Source organism: Telmatherina bonti, assembly GCF_933228915.1.
Source record: "Telmatherina bonti genome assembly, chromosome: 13".
In the NCBI taxonomy this organism is placed as follows: Eukaryota; Metazoa; Chordata; class Actinopteri; order Atheriniformes; family Telmatherinidae; genus Telmatherina; species Telmatherina bonti.
In genome coordinates, this window is record NC_136611.1 from 14,000,388 (window position 1) to 14,017,993 (window position 17,606).

Genomic DNA, 17,606 nt, shown 5'->3' on the forward strand with positions numbered 1-17,606 from the left:
ACTAAACTGGCTTGTCTGAAACTCACTGATTTAAACATGTTTGGAATGTCAAGAAATAGAAAACCTGAAAACTGAGACTCCAAAGTGCTGCAAAATTTCAAAATATGTCAGGCAAGAATTTTAAAATAAGGGCCATGCAAATGTACATCTTATTGGCTCACACACAATTTACATTGTTTACATTGTTAAGACCTGGGGTTGCAAAATAGTGGTAGACGTGCCTTATTTTTACCCCCCCCCCCCCCCCCCCCCCCCCCGCATATTTTTTTAGATAAAAGTGAGCATATATTTTCTGTTTCAGCATTTAATAGTCTTTGTACCATTTCCAGCTGACAATATACTTTGAAATATAAGAAAATCTTTGCATTTGCTGAGTTTACTCAGCATCCCAAAGGGAGCTTGAACACAATGACCAAAAAATGAAGTGACCCCTTCAACACTTTGAGGATAAGCCAGTAGAATGGAGAAAGTGATGGATTTTCTCTCCACGACTACCTAAACTGTGACGTCAAGTTTATTTTTAAGCATTCTGATGGATAAAACTTAGAGATGCAACATATTGTGCAGAGACTAGAAATAATTAATGAAGGTTTTTATAGAAAGCACAAGAAGCCAGCTCAGCCAGTCTCAGCCGTGACTCCTTCGCATGTGCTCTTACTGCTGCTTTTTCTCATCTGCTCTGTTGTTCTTGTTTAGGTTTGGAAACTTTTATCCATGGGTTGTTTTTGTTTTTTCTTCTCACTCTTATCTTTGTCTCTGCAGGATCAGGAAAACGTCTTTGCTGAGTTTAACCACCAGGAGCTTCTTGAGTTCTACAACAAGGTCTGTATGTTCTGTTTTGTGTGTGTTTTTGTTTGTGTGTCACTTGTCAGTGTGTAGGATGCATGGTGCATTTCTTCCTGATTGGCAGACCCTGGCCTGACAACATCCATCTGCCCACTTGTCTGCTTTATACCTTGATACATTTAGCCTAAGTCTATCTGGATTTTTCTTCTCTTTTGTGTGTGTGTGTGTTTATGAGGTCTTTATTCCATTTTTTCTTTTTGTTTATTTATTCTTTTTTTTTCTCACTCAAAATCTTGTTTTCTTTCTTTCAGCTTGAAATGGTGCAAGGGCAGTTGGATTCCCTAACTTGATGCCTGGCGCTCTGTGTACAACCACACCCACACAAAACACTGTGTTGTTAGTGCTGATGCTGACAGCTATGCCAGCTGTTGGAGGCTGAGCAATTCCAGTCTTGCTTTGACTTATTAGAGAAAACTGTCAAGCATGGAGGAAGGAGTTTCTTTCCCTTTTGAGCTCTTTTCAATCCAAGTTTGTCCTCATCACAGAGTTTTGTGTGAGAAATGGGATCATATTTTAGAGACAACCCTGCTGTTTGCCAACATTAACTGTACATAAATGAATGTCTTCATAACATTTTTAGGACTTGTAGTGAGATGAATAATGCCAGACAGCTATGTACATTTCTTACTTTATCTGCAATTCTCAGCTGTCTTGAAATTGAATTTGTACCCCCAGGGGGAAAAAAGAAATTAAATCTCGAGTGTAACTTCATTCAAAACAAATGGGTTTTGTAGCTTGAAAACTACATTCCTTGTTATTCTATTAAACTCTGAATTGAAGATGAAATTCTTGCAGCCTGTTGTTGTTTAGTGAAGGCTCATTATTTCTCATTAAGACCAACCTGGACTGCTGGTTCAACAGATGGGAGTTCTGGGATGTTTCAGTCTTTGAGTGTTTGCATGTGTGTAAGCATATTTGTGTCGATGAACACTGAAACGAGCCTGTTCTAACATGTATTTCTCTGTGTCTTTGTATGTTTAGAAATTCTTCTACTATTTTCTACTTCAGTTCCAGGTTTTTGAAGCACCGATTCCCAGGTGCTGTTTTTCTCAGGAGATTTAGGAAACCCAGCCAGATCTATCTGATAGCTCTGCTCTGGAGATTTACATCAATAACGCTGAGTTTTGTTTTTATTTCAACTTGGCTTGTTCTTTAACATCTTACTTCAATACACTAGTTAGCTTCCTTTTTTTCTTTTTAAATTGGTGAAATGTTTGTCTGATTTGATTTATGGCCACAGTTCTTGGGAAGTTTTTATACAGGAAGTTTTTTTAACCCCCAAATATTTCAAGGTATCCTGAAGTCTTCATAAGTGCAAGTACATCAGCAAGTGGTTCATTTCATGTGTGTACTGGTCGGTCTTGAAAAGGAAGAAATTGAAGTTCAGTTTGCCTTTAAATGTATTTTCCAAACTACACCAAGACACATCATTCAATATTGAGTTAATGACACTGTAAACACATGATGGATAAATACAGGCAGCTTTGCTGGACTTAGACTGATGTTTTTGGCAATTTAGGTCTAAAACACATCAACTTCCCCCCTAAAAAGTTAAATCTCATAGGCTACTTCGTCTCAGCTGCTGCCACTGCTTCACAAACCCAGACAAGCACAGAAAAATGCATTACATACTTCCTTTCCCTGCTCTTTGCCAAAGGGATGTTGAAATAGTTTAGAAACTGTATTTTCACATTAGAGAAAAAAATTCCCTCAATCGGCAAGCAGCTTAACATTTAATTCAATTTGTTTGTCTCTGACTTTGGCACATAGTAAGCTGTGTTAATAGGATAATTGGCATGTGGAGAGGTCATAAAGACATAAGTGCACACTAAACCAAACAGCAAAATCACTCCCACTCGCACCTTATAAAATGGATGAGCAGCTGCCACCCTCAGAGATACCCAAACTGTTTAAAGATAATTTAATCCACAGAAAAAACAGCCAGCAATTACAATATATAGGTTATTTCTTGTGATTTTTTAATGAAACCCCACATATTATTGTAACACATGCAGAGAGAAAAAAAATACTATCTGTATAATAAAGCTTATTAAATGACTTCACTGTCGCAACATAAACCATTTCATAAACCTTTTCTGATAAACTTCCATTGACAATTTGTTGCCACCATGTAAGAATGCCTGCAGCCAAAGGGAGCGCCATGTCCCACAGCATGGAGAACAGATGGCAGGGCCGAACAGAAATGCCTGGGTAAAAAAAAAAAAGATGAAGAAAAAAGAAACTTGCACATCGACAGTCATACTGAGATCTGAGCATACACTGTCCCAGTAAAAATGATTAGAGGAGTGTGTGTGTGTCTCTGTGTGTCCATTGAGTTGAGTTTCTGCATGTTCCTGTTAAAACTGTTGACATGCTTTGTTGTGTGCTATAGGACAAGCTACTGTAGGTTTTTGCTGGAAACCACACCATCAGCAAGGAGTGTGTGCAGCTTTTCTAATGGACTCACCTCTGTATGTGGCTGTAGCCCTGTGGGACTGACAGAACTGCACAACAGATCACACACACAGATAGATGGTTTCTAGGATACACAAAAGCCATCCGCCATTGCACCCACTACTCACCTGTAGCGGTGGACAAATTTACATTTATGTTTTACCTCATGTCTGCCTTTTAGGTTCGTTAGGATTAGTGATTGAAAAAAAAAAAAAAAAAAAAAAAATCTCCTCTAAGCTCATGTTTTGTGGATAAGGGAGCCTTGAAGTGTTTTAAGTAAAATACATAAGTGATTGTCTGTTTTCTGTTGTTTAACCAAGAAGAAACCCAAACAAAGACTTAAAACATGTCAAAGGCAACTCTGTTAAGTATTTGTTTATATGAGAAAGTGGAAAATTTTTTACAAGCTTTGGACAATGGGACATGGTGACTTGCAAGTTGTGTAAGGTTTATGTTTGGATGTGGATGTTTACGTTTTCCGCACAGTAGAAAATATGTCAACATTCTACCAATAAAATTTCCTATTCAGTGGGACGATGCTATCTAGGGTAAAAATTTCTTTTGAACTTCAGGGAGTCTGCTCAATGGAAAATGTTACCAGGTGGCCATCAGAACATGCTGTGAAATGGTGTAATTGAAGTTGATTACTTTTGTAATCGTCCCTTCAGTATTTATTACTATAGTATAATCTTTGTTGCCTGCATACCGTGAAGAAATCTTTTTTTCTTTTTTTAAACATCAAATTTTTAAAAAGTGGGACAGGGCCTATTCAACCAATGTGTGTATCACATTTTCTTTTAGAAAACAGAGAGGTTTACTGTGGGAAAAATAACTGCTGTAATTTTGAAGTCCAAAAGCTTTTCCACCTTTTGTTTATTTACAAAACCCATTTCCAGAAAGAAATTGTTTCCCTTAAATGCCACACAGATTTAAATGTTAAATTCTTTATTAGTTTAAATTTTATGTAAGTTGGTTAGTCACAAACAAATTAAGACTATTGACTTCAGAAAACAACTTACCTTTTGAAAGTGTAAACAAATATAGAATTGAATGCCACTAAAACTGACAAAAAAAACTTGTAAATGACACGTAACAAAAGAACGAAAAGTTTATTGAATGTACCTACAACAGCTGTGAGGGTGTCAGAGTTGGGTATAAAAGAAGCATTCATCAAAGGCTTAGTCTTTCCATGCGACTATGGCTTGTAACCCACCTTTGTACGCTACACAATCTGAGAGTTAATGTTTTAAAATAAATAAAGTGAGCTAGCAATAACTTTTTTTTTTATCTGCAATGAAGTTCACGGTGAAAATATTCAGGAAGTTTTGGTAAATCTTAGTACAAAAAGGTATAAAGATTATAAAGTAACATTCAGGTCCTCAGACAGCAACGCATGGGAAATCTTTATGACACCAGTATTACTATACCCATATTTTTACTCAACACTGTCCAGACATGTAACCCAAACCTACATTTTAGAATATACACTTTCTCTTGAGCTCTCTGGGCGTGTAGTAATTTTAGATGGACATATAACTGGTCTCTGGTATGCCTAAGATAGGAAAAAAAAAAAACATCCATGCTTTTATTGGTGGAATGCGCAAAAGTCTGAGGATAAAGGAGTGTATCATTGTCCTTTTTATGAGTTACTTGCATGTTTTTTGAAGATATCAATAAAGAGGACCAGACCGGAGAGGATAGAAGAGAAAGATAGAGAAAACACCTCATGGAGAAAGAGATGAAGTGAGAAAGAAAGACATACATATGCACATGTAAATGCATATTCACACATACACACTCGCCTGTATTAACACATATACATACACACACATACAAGCCAACCTTAGATTCATAATCCCCCTGCAGAGGCCTGAGCTATTAACTGTTGGAAGCACCAGAAACTAACAAGTTTAATATAAATGAGAAACACACAAAGAAAACTAGCTGCTAGTGAATAAACCTGCAGGATGACTCGGTGACTGTGTCACATGCAGAACATACAGAGTGGAACGTGTTCAGAGAAGAGTGATCATGCCAATGTGACCCCGCCCACACAAAGGCAAGAGGGAGGCCAGGAGAACCCCCGAGACTTAAATTTATTTCTTAAGTGATTAATGAATCATATTATGCTCAATTGTAGTTTGAAATGGGAGTTGTAATAAACCTCTCAATGTGTTTCCATTTAGCTGTGAAGCCAGTTCTACACCAGCAGTACATAGCTCTCCACCGAGCCACAAAATAATATTGTTTTAGTTTAGGGAGAGCAAGTCTGCCTCTGTCCTTGGGTTACTGTAATGTTTCATATCAAACTGTAGAGGTTTGTCAAATTTTGTGATTCTTTTTTTCATCCCAAGATATTTAATCATATTTTTACACCATTTAAGTTTAAATTTATTCTGCATTTTTAAGGAACAGCTGCAACCGATTGTAAGTAGGCTGTCTGGGTTTTTGACATATTTATTTATTATGCAGAGAGCTGTGTGTAATTTAAAGGAAGGAGGATGCGGCACAGTGGTTAACATGTCTCTGTCCCAGTTTTTTAGTGTGTTATTATTAAATGTTAATTTGTTTATATTCTACAGAATGAAGCTGGTCAGTAAACACATTGAAAGCATTACCAATTTAAAGACATTGGTTTGAATGGTTTAATCTGCTAATGAGTCTATCATCACTTTGTATTTATATTTTCTTGTTGTTGTTTTTGTACTGCACCAACAGGTATGGACTGCAGGCAGACAATTTTGGCTCATAAACTCTTTTATCATATACATAGACAGAAAATTTATACAAATAAATTTTAAATATGCTGTGGTTTAACTCATATTTGACATAGTTATAAAGCATCTAAAGAGCCAAAAAAAAAAAAAAAAAAAAAAAGTTAAAGAAGGTTCTTATCATGTTTTCTAAAACAAACAAATTCTAATGGGACATACTTTGACTATATAGTAACCACCGGTACGGATACTCAGAATGAATGTAGGCTGATAACTAGTAAGAGTTAAAACAACCCCCTTAAATTCAAATACAGACGTGTCCATTTTTTATTCAGTGTGCACCACAGCGCCTGAAGATCATGGCCACTGATAACTAGTTTCAGCCTCCCTGCAGAGATTTTTATGGATTTTCTGAAGTTTTGTTTGATGTTTTAAATACAGCAGCTGATAAACTCTCCATTTATTTTTGTTCAGATTTTCCTTTGAGAAAAGGTCTCTGATAGAATAGTGAAAACCTCCCTATTCACCATCACACATTTTGAACCGTTCCACGTTACTTGCTCCTGTTTTAACTATATTAAGGTATATCAAATATTTAAATTGGAACTGATTAGATAAAGGTTTAAAATAAACAACCAAAGAGAAACTGTTAAAATGTTTTGCATCTGATTGATATATATATATATATATATATATATATATATATATATATATTATTTTTTTACAAGGCATCCCAAATTTCTTTTTTCATGGTTGTACTATCACTGTGATTATATTTATTTAATCTGGTCTGAACTGTCACATTCACTCTGGTCCATTTAAACAAAGCACATGAGTTTAGTTGCTCAGCATTTTATTAGTTAGAAGATTCTACAGTATGGCCTCATTGCATTGGCTTCCTATTCAATTTCCTAGTCAATTTCAAGGTTCTATTGATTGTTTTTAGGTCTCTAAATGGTCTTGCACCAGTATATCAGTCTGGCTTGCTGCACCTGTACATCCCTTCTCGTTCCCTCCAGTCAGATGACCAGATGTTACTGGTGAAAAAAATGAAGAGGCGATAAAGCTTTTTCTCTTATGGTTCTAACGCTCTGGAATGAGCTCCCTCAGTTTAAATGTTCTTTAAAAACACGCTTTTATTGTTTAACTTATAGTCCAGTGTGAGTTTGACACAGCTTTTATTGTATTACAATCATTTCTGTCCCGTGTTTTAACTTGTGCAGCTCTTTGGTCAACCACATGTTGTATTTTCTAAGTGCTATGTAAATAAATATGGGATGGGATTGTGGAATCAGTCACTAATAACTAATGGGAGGAGATAAAAGTTTTCTTTTCTTTCACTGTGAAAGAAAAAAATGTTTTTGTTTGTGGAACAAACTTCAAGAAAACTGCTGAAAGGTCTGCTGAAACTCAGCTGTTTTAAATCATGGTTATAAACTATTTTATGTGCTGCCTTTTATCAAAATAACTGTTAATTTCTCACACTGTAACTTTGATTTGAAACATTTTCCCTTCTCTTTTTACTTAATGTCTTCCTTTTTAATAAAGGTGTTGTTTTTAATGCTCTCTGCACCTCACTGTAATGCTTTAATGGTTTTATATAAAGCACATGAAATCTTAATTCAGGACTGTGAACAGAGTTGCATGCTTATACATGCTTATGCTTGTGCGTGCATGTGCTGACGTCAGCTCCACCATCATCGCTTTCACATGACGTGATCGTGAGTTGTTTTGGAAAGCAACAGCTTATAGTCACAACAGTGCTGAGCTGCACAGATACTTGTTTTTATGAGGAACATTCCTCTACGGCGACCATGCAGGCTCATGAGCAGCTAATAAAAGTGAACAGTTAGGGGAGGGATTGTCACATTAAATCTGCGCTGTGTCAAGAGCTCTTGTGTTTGCATGTCACTGTCTCTAATGTGTGTCTGGTTATTAAAATATTTAATACTGTTCTCTCCAGCAGAACAGAGAAAAGTGCCAAAACAGGACACCATAACATTCTGACAACCACGCAATCTAACTCTTAAGTACACATATCCTACTGAGAACAGGTAGATTGTGGTAATTCTTCATCAGACACTCACCCCCTTTCATTATTCACAGTTAATATGATTGTTAGACAGTTCAGTTAATGTTGATGATGTGGACGTTAGCTAACAAAAAATAAAGCAGTGCTTCTACTCATTACAGTGTTATTTATCATATGAAGCAATACGATTAATTATTTGGCCATATTAGGTAACTATTAAGTACTATTAGGTGCAGGTTGAAGCCCTAGTCCTAGATTTTGTGTTTTCAGTAATAAAAAAAAATAAAATTGCTCAGTGCCCTACATTAGATTTTTTCCCTTCTGCTTGAGCATTCCTGCTGGTTTGTGTCCCATCAACTGAGATGATAGTCTTTAAAACAGACTGACAGAAGACATTGGTATTCCGATGACTTGTGCGGGATATGGTTTTTGCAGCTTTACGATGAATTATTAATGATCTCTCAGAATGTTGTTGTTCTGATTTTTTCCAAGTCAAGATGAAACTAATAGAAAAATACGGTGTTACAGTCAAGGCACCAAAACATCTGAGTAAGTGCTGCAGTTCACGTGTTTCTTGAGGCGTGTAAAAGTGTGATGTACAAAAAGAGAAAATAAATGCTTTCATAAGCAGACAATATAATATAAGTTCTCCTGAGGCCATGATAGATTGGTAACATTCTTCAGGTCTAGTATACCAATTTACTGTAGATAGGCGAGTCCATCAGCACATAATATAACAGCAAGTCACATTTCTCTGATATCTGAGGTGTAAATCTGACAAATCCTCAGACTGAACATGAAAGGAAGTGAGTCTGTTTCTGAATTCAGATGGAAATGATCCTACCAGTAATTAATGTGGTTTTAAAGAGGTGGCGGTCAGCTTGATGACATCAGAAGATCTTTCATCTTTGCTGTTGTCTATGGCTTTTAGATTGTTCATACATTTTTCTTTCCAAGTTATTTTTGGATTTCTGTTTTCACCTATTGTCTGTTATTCACAGCAATTGCCTTCAATAACCCTGATAGGTTACCACTATCCTCTCTGTCATGAACCGACCTGCAGCCATACACGTAAACACACTTCCAGCTATAGACTGTATATTCCTTTTCTTTTCTTTTTTAAAAATTTTTTTTTATCTGCTGTCAGATCCCCCGTTTATGTGGAGCAACCATTTCCAGCCATTCACCATGTTTGTCCAGCTTTGTGTTTGTTCTCCACTTTGCTTTCTCTCCCTGCAGAGCTTTTGTTTATTTTATTTTATTTTTCAGATATATCACCAGCCTGCATCTTGTGTCTGTGCTTGGATCTTCGAAAAGCTGACCATCTCTTTCATCACTTTCTCTCAACACAACGTATTTGATTTAATATTGATATATTTCTCTCTTCCTACTGTCCCCTCCCCTGCCAGGTTCAGCATTACCATATCAGGACTGATGAATATCATAAAAATGAAAATGGTCAGGTTATCAAGGACAGCCGTATATGAAACATGTCTCCCTTGGTAAAGTAAACCTGTCTGGCTAAATGTCGCACAGACTACCATTCTGTATGCTACGATGCTGGACAGGACAGGGTAGAAAAAATAAATGATGATATGAGAACATGACTGGACAGTTCATATTATTAGTTGTGAATAAGATACAACCAAATTAAATGAACTGTTCATTAACTACAAGCCTTGTTACACAAGGCCTTTTGCAAGCTTAACATAGTGTTCTGGTTCATATGTGAGGAGCAGAAAGAGCTCCCATTGTCATGTCTCAGGATTTATCCTTCTTGCTGGAGGAGCGTTGCAAAGGAAACCTATGAGAATATGACTATTGCTCCAGTTTTCAGTCAAATTTGTGTTAACAGGAAGAAATTAGTTTGAATTTTGACTGAAAGAAGCATAAAATCTGAAGTCTGAGGAAAGTTTTGCTTTGTGTTTGCACTGTAATGTGTTTAGACTGATGGTTAGATAAGAAAAATAGTTGAATGCACAGAATCAGTTGTTTATTCAAGATATAGAAAGCTTGAAAGGTTCTTTTTGCACTATAAGTCTGATTCATATATCTGCTGCTTTGTCTGTAAAACATCCTCAGTGGTACAAGCTGTCTTCTAACAAAGACCTGCACTAGTAGAGCTGATACTTCTTTTTCTTTTTCCTTTAAAATATATTCTCACATCAGCAATGCCACATAAGTTTTTTGTTGGGAAATTATTTTTACACTATTTTCACATCTTTTAAAACTGTTGATGAAAATGTAACTTTGAAAAACTGGATGAAAATTTACTTAAAATCTAGCACTTCAGATTTACAGCTCAACTGGTTCCCAAACACTAAGGAAGTGTGAAACTGGGTTCTCACAGCCATTGCCCTGTAGTAAATTAGTTATAACGTAGACTTTTCCGATCATGTAATCATCACATTTGAGCCATGCTGCCCTGCCCCTGTAGCCAATTTAGTTTATGCATGCATGAAATTTTGGGATGTAATTTTTAATATTTCTGGATGTTCTCATTTATGAAGCTGCATCATGATCCCAGCTAAACTGGAATTGATTAAAATGTGATTAATTTAACCTACAGCATTTAAACCGCAGGCCAACTTAAGATGGTTAACTTTTATCAAAGCTAATCTGACCTGATGACGTGTGTTTGATAGTCATGTCATGCAGACAGTACCGTGCTGCTCTGTCAAGGGAAAGATCCTCTGGTAGTTTATAAAACACAGATTCTGTTCATATTTCTTTTGAACCTTTGTCACTTTTGTTGCTTTGTCAGCTTTGGAGTTAACTCTGGCTTTTCAGCATCATGTCTTCCCCGTTCATATTTCCCTCACGTACAACCGAATGCCTTCAGAAGCACATTCACATTCTCAAAGCTGTGAATTTCAGCTTTTTTCACACTTGTATCAGAGTTTAATTGTGATTAAAACATCATCCATCACTTGTTCAAGCATCAAAACAATTATGCCAAATACTTAAATAAAGTGGCTGCAGCTGAAGGGCAGGTTTAAATCACAGTGTTTAAAACATAGCCTGAGTGTCAGTCTATGTCATATTCTGGTCACATCATCGACATTTTCAGCAGGGTTGGCCAAGATGTTAGTGTGGGATGACCAGTCAAACACTAACTGCGATGTCCAGCAGGATTATTCACTTTGGTTAGTAAGTGTGTGAAATACTCGGATTGCTGGATCTGTGGAAACCCCTAAAGAAAAGCTTTAATCTCTTTCCAATGTCAAAAACAAAACTCTGTTTACAGATTTTAATGAATAATATATAAGGTTTGATCTTTGAAAAAGAACTAATTGGTATTACAAACTCTAAAGGCTTTCATGTGACAGACGGGGGAAAAAAGGACTTTAAACATTACTTGTTATTCAGAGTAAACACACACACACACACACACACACACACACAGAAAGACCAATGATGAACCAATCAACACAAGCTGTCCTTTCTGCTGGAATCCACTGACTGAAGCCTGGTTCTACTTTTTAAGGGTAAATGAGGGTTACCCACCAAATCTTTCAGACCCTTGTCCCACGTCAGTCCTTATTTTACACACTGGTTATCCATGTAAATAAAGTTGGCTTTATTGAACAGATACATCTGGAATGTTTGTTGTCTCCTTCTGTCTTTAAGCGACGATGAAATTTCAGGGGTGACCCAGGACCCTGCAGCAGTCTCCCTAATATTGCCACTGCTCATTGCAGAAGGCCTTACAGAAAAACAAAACATTTCTGGCTCTGATAGATTTTCTGTCAACAAACTTCAAATCTTCACATAAACTTCTACTTAAGTATATTTTCTGTGCCAGTCATTAATGTCTCATTAGCCAGTATCCCTTCTTCTGATCAGTGCTCACACTACAAATACAGTAGTTCTATAATTAAATAGGTATCAGGCCTCTTCTATTAAACAGTCTTTGGTTTTAAAGTTGCTAGTATGTAATTTCCCATCTTGATTACCGTTTGCTGCAGTTTTTCCCAGTTTTTCAGCTCTGCAATGGTCGACATCAAACACATTTGAAGTGTCTCTTCCCATCCCAAGGTCCCTCCAGCCTGACTGACAGAGGAAGTCGTTCAAAAATTGTCATATTTTTTAGGGTCATGCCAGTGAAATTTAAAATTGCCAGACATAATTCAGCCGGCTCTTTGTCTGTCATCATTTATTTCCAGCAGGCCCACATCACATATTCACGGCTGTTCTCCATTTATTTTCCTTCCAAATGACCATTCTGCTTTGAGCACTAATAAGCCACCTGTGGTCAGACCCCACACAAACAAATGTTTTGGAAATCATCAGTTTGCCCTGCTATCCTAAAATTGAATCATTTATTTTGCCTTTTTTCCCTCTCTTATTATCTCTGCAGATTGAGCATCTCGCTGCAGGGCACAGACAGAAAAAGATGTAACTCCAGTGTCTTCTCTGCATGTTTATGTGATGGCTGCTGGCTTGAATGAAATGGCATCTTTTTTTATTGAGATGAACTGGGAAACATGTCCTCTACTTTAAATTTGCCCTCTTTTTTTTCCCAGCTGTATGACCCCACCAACACTCCCCACAACTCTCCAACCTTACATGCTGCTCTACCCAGCCTTGAGCCCCAGTTGACCCATTAATCTCCAGTTCCAACACAGTTAAAGAGCCCTCATCCCAGCCCTGAAAACTCTTTTACCCTTCTGTATCCTGAGGGTTAAACCACTCAAAGTTTATAACATTGTCTCTCATATCTCAGCTTCTGTCCCCGATTCTTAGCTGTCCTTACTGAAGCCTTTAAAAACAACTGACACTAAATGGCTTTGACATATAAATATTTGCATTTTTTTTTCTTCCTTTGCTTTATCGGCTTGAGATCTGACTACATGAGACATTTTCCAGGATTACAAATCTGTTTCACCGAATTGCAAAACATGTCTCAAGAATAAGTCATCTCAATTAATGGGAGCCTGTCTCTGATTTCTGTGTCACTTTTACTTCATGTTGTAGCGTTTCTAAAATTAGTCCCCATCTCTCTCTCTTTTTTTTTTTTTTTTATTTAAATTTGCCTCAGGAACTGCTTGTCCACATATGGATTAGCAGCTGAAATGGAGTAAAAAAACTTGAATTAAAAAATTATATTAAATGTCAATAGAATTAGGGCTAATTAACTCATGTGCCTGTTACCTATGCAACATGTGGGATAAATTTAAAATGTTGAATGGCTTGTTTTTCTCCAGTGAAAGACAATACAGGACTGATTTATTAAATCATTAAATGCAAACTGTGTGCTTTATGTCCCTGCCAACAGGGTTCTAACATGAGTTTCCCAATTTGTTTTCTACCACACAGGGGGCTATTTATTTCATTCATGATTGTGAAATATAAAGTATATCCTGCAGACACTGGAAAACAGAGTCAGATCTGTCACAGTTGGCACAGAGACGTCTTTATTTTCATGCCAAAGCGACCAAAATCTTGTGAAGATATTCAACACGAGCAGGGACTGATCTGAAAACAGTTTTCAGGTAATTTTGTTCCTGTATTGATCAAAGGTTTAATTTAATTGAAGGTGATGAAGGGGAGGAGCAGAGAGAAAAGAAACAGAAAACAGGACACGTGTAAGCTGAGTATTTAACTGAAAAAGGAAAACATGTTATTTCATGCGAATTATGAAAATAACCCCTTAAATTTTTCATTATTTTAAATAATTGAGCTATTTGCTGGAGCATTTTTAAACAGAATGACACACATCTATCTCCCCATCTTCACCTCTATAAGCCTCTTTAGGATGTACTGATCTGTTGATAATTAACCTAATTAGTTGCGACAGCTGTCATTTTTTTAATGTGTGTAAAAGATAATAACATCCCAGCTTTAACATTTGATTGGGAAGCTATTTAATATTAACGATGTTTAGATAAAATGCAAATTACCGCATCATGTATAATGTGAAGCTGAGAGGTTACTATATTTAAATGAGAATAGTCACAGAAATATTTTTTAAATATAATGGCAACAACTGATGGATAAAGCTTATAGCATCCAGCGTCACCGCCAAAGACATTTCCATGTCTTCTACTTTTTATTCAAAATCTGTTCTATAAAGAGCTTATTGCAACAGAGCTAGTTATTTGAATTTTCATGGTTTTCATGCACTGCATGGGACAAACACACGCTGACCTAAGTGTCTGCTATCAGATGCTGGTTTAATTTGATGGTGTACGAAGACAAACAGTGACTGGTTTTGAAAAGTGAGTGACAGAAGTGTCAAACATACAGGACAGGTAAAATGAACAACTAAAGGGTTAAAGTACGCAGAGCTGCCTGTGCAGAACTTTTTAAAAAGTTTCCTAACTACGAGTCACAGCAAGAACACACAAAGGCTTCTTCATTCAAAGGTCATCCCACTGCTGCCATCCTGTTGTCCACGGTGTGGAAGCAGACACATCATTATTTCTGTCAAAAGCAACTTTCTGCTCTCCTTTCGATCCCATTTTCTCCTGACTTTTTAAAAGTGTCATCTCTTCCAGTACCCTCTAGCTATAGCCATGATATCTTCCTCAAACTGTCATCTTTTCTCTGTCTTTCTGTTTCTGCTTGCATGCTCTGCCTTGTTGGCGGCAATGTTGGCAAAATGAATAGGCACACTTATTCAGCTAGTGTCTCTCTGGTCCACTGCCCTGGGTGGCAGCTCTGGGCATCCAGCCTAGTCTGGCTTGGTAGAGTCTGGTTTCCATTATGGAGCCAATGGGGATCTGCCAGGCCTTACTCATGATTCACATCGTTTGCTTTTCCCCCCGTTCCCCAACATTACTTCAGTGAGTCATCTTTTCATCTTGTTGCCAGCCGTGATACTTAGCCAGATGGGCAGATTTTCCAATAAACAAGTTGCCGTTTTGATCTTGCAGTATGATTTTGTGGAGTCGACATTGGTACAGGCGAAGAGCACCTGGTCCAAATAAGGGAATCTTGCTGCTGCTGCATAAGGCATGTTTATTTTTAACTGTTTTGTGTTGATGTATTGTGCGGCATGTATAGTTTGAGGAGGTTACTGCCACATGTTTAGGGAGGCTATTTGTCAGCGAAATGAAAACCTTGATACTGCAAGTTTACTTTGTTTTAGGTGGAAATTTATATTTAGTTTCAAACCCTGTTATTGCAATAAGATTGTGTTGCTGCACAGATGTGTTTAACAGCTTTAGCTTCTGAATTATTTGATTTTAACTATGTTTGAAAACTGTTAGTCACAAAAGTCTGACATGGACTGAATTTCATTTCTTAAATGACTGCCAAACTTATATTATTGTGATCGTCTGAGCTTTAAGTACAGACATATTTCAAGATTCTTCCAGACTCTAGATAAATGGTCATTGTTGAAACCTTTTGTGTCACTTGTGTGTGAGCTCCACAGTTTGGAGTATGTGATTGAGTAAATGAATGACGAGTATGTTTCATGTTTTTGTGGTTTGTTAACTGTTGTTTGAAAAAAAAAAAACATAACATGCAGTCTCAAACAATAAAGGATAAACCCAATGAACATCAGACAAGCCTAACAGCAAATTAAACCCCGAACATATCAACAGAATCAAAAAGCAACACTGCAAACTGTACAGAAAACTGCAGTTGTACTCCACAAACACGCATACAGACGGAAACATATGCTCAGCCATTAATTCAAGGCCTGGGGGAATTTGAAAGCTGTAAGTTTGCTTTTGAACACGGACACATGTTATAGACTTCAGGTCAGCTTGTTATTGATGGCTGGACCACAGCAACTGAAAACAGCCTCATCAGACTTTGATTTAATTCTCTGTACACCCAAACGACTTGCACTTTATAAAGGACTTTGATATTTCTATCATTAGCTGGGAGACATTAAAGTTACTTGAACACCAGAGAAATATGGTGAAATATGTGTGTGTGTGTGTGTGTGTGTGTGTGTGTGTGTGTGTGTGTGTGTTTGTGTCTATGCTGCTGGCTAGTTGAAGAAGGTAGATTGAACTAAAAGGCAGTTGTCATGCAATAATGTGATCAAATGCTACCTACACACACATTGCTAATACAATCCCAACCTCCTCCAAAACTGGGATGCTGTATAAAATGTTTGACTGCTTTCATTTGTTAATCTCAAACTGATATTTTACTCCCAATGGAACAAGATATCAGATGTTGAAATTAACAGATTTTGCCATTTCATGGAAAACAAGACAATGTACATAATGTATTCAGCAGTCCCTGAGATGGACTGGCGACCTGTACAGGTTGTACCCTGCTTCCCACCAGTGACTGCTGGGATAGGCTCCAGCTTCCCTTCTACCCTTTTTTGGACAAAGTGATTAAGAAGATGGATGGATGGATAGATATTCAGCAGTATTGACTTATCTGTCTGACTGTTAGCATCATAACTCAAAAGTTATGGATGAATTTTGATTAAATTTGCAGTTAATCTCAGAAATGGAAGAACAAATAGGTAATTTGATTTTTATCTGGATCCAGGATTTTTTTAACAGGATTTTTTACTACAAGGAGATAAGGGTAATTTTGCCATCAAAGTTTCTACCTAAAAATAATAGAAACATCATTTAAAGTATACAACTCATTTGCAGAGGTCTGCCCTCTCTGAGTGTTTCTAGTTTCTTTCAAATTTGATATCACTGTAATACGATGACCAATGCAACCCTGCATTTAAAAGCAATGCAGGCTTTAAAAGTGTCCACTAACCCAAACAAACCAGACAGTCCCTCTCCTTTTCCGTCTGTAGAATACAGTCAATTGTTTCTTAAGATTTTAAAAGATTTTTTATTGATCAGACCAGAGAACAATTTTCCACTTTGCCTCAGGTCTTATAAAGGAGCTTGGACTCAGAGAACATGGTGGCATTTCTGGGATGTCTTTATATGGCCGCTTCTTTGCTTTAACTTTCATTTGTATTCACAAACTGTGATTTCTGGACGATTTCTGGATCTTGCATCAGGTGAAATTATTTAAAAAAATGAATGCCTTAGGCTTTGCCCTCAGCAGATGGGGCCACAAGGGTGTCCAAGCCTGCTGTCAGGGTGGTTCTGGTCCACTCTAGATCCCCCCTAGAACTGCCCTGATCGCATGCTGCTTGTGAACAAAGCCAATCAGCGTATGTTATCATATATACTGCAGTTTCAGTATTGATAAAACTTTCATGTTGTTTTCTTATTTCCTTTTATCTGTTCTTCTAATTAGTTTCATCAGCTGGTATGACACACTTACAAAACATATCTGGATCAGATTGCAGTGTTTTGTTACAGTGTTATTGTATTATATTATATCACTAGCATGTGGAGATGAAATTATTGTAAACAACTGCAATGTTTACTTGTGGATAGTTGCATATTTTAGTTTTGAGCAAAGACATGACTCCATACTGCATGATATAAAGTTCTTTAAAAAAAAAAAAAAAAAGGAGTATGAATATTTTTTTATGCATAACCACAGCAGTTGACAGCCAGTACGGCTTTGTTATGGTTGCTAAGCTATGATTAGACAGCCATTGTCTCGGACAAGGGTTTAGGTAAAGGTCAGCTAATGTTCATTTTTATATTTTTGAAATGCTCTAG

General features: G+C 36.9%; 1 protein-coding gene across 2 annotated transcripts in view; it reads left to right on the forward strand.

Annotated features, from left to right (window-relative positions):
• commd10 (COMM domain containing 10) overlaps nucleotides 1-13,046 on the forward strand; it is a 79,464-nt gene extending 66,418 nt beyond the window's left edge. Inside the window, exons 6-7 of one of the 2 annotated variants that reach the window (XM_079251862.1) lie at nucleotides 763-822; nucleotides 12,407-13,046. In XM_079251862.1, the coding sequence (XP_079107988.1) occupies nucleotides 763-822; nucleotides 12,407-12,448 (102 nt within the window). In that variant the 3' untranslated portion in view covers nucleotides 12,449-13,046. Of the gene's footprint in view, nucleotides 1-762; nucleotides 823-1,097; nucleotides 1,488-12,406 lie in introns of those variants that run through there. The other variant, XM_079251863.1, reaches the window with a different exon arrangement.
• Nucleotides 13,047-17,606: the final 4,560 nt, after the last annotated feature.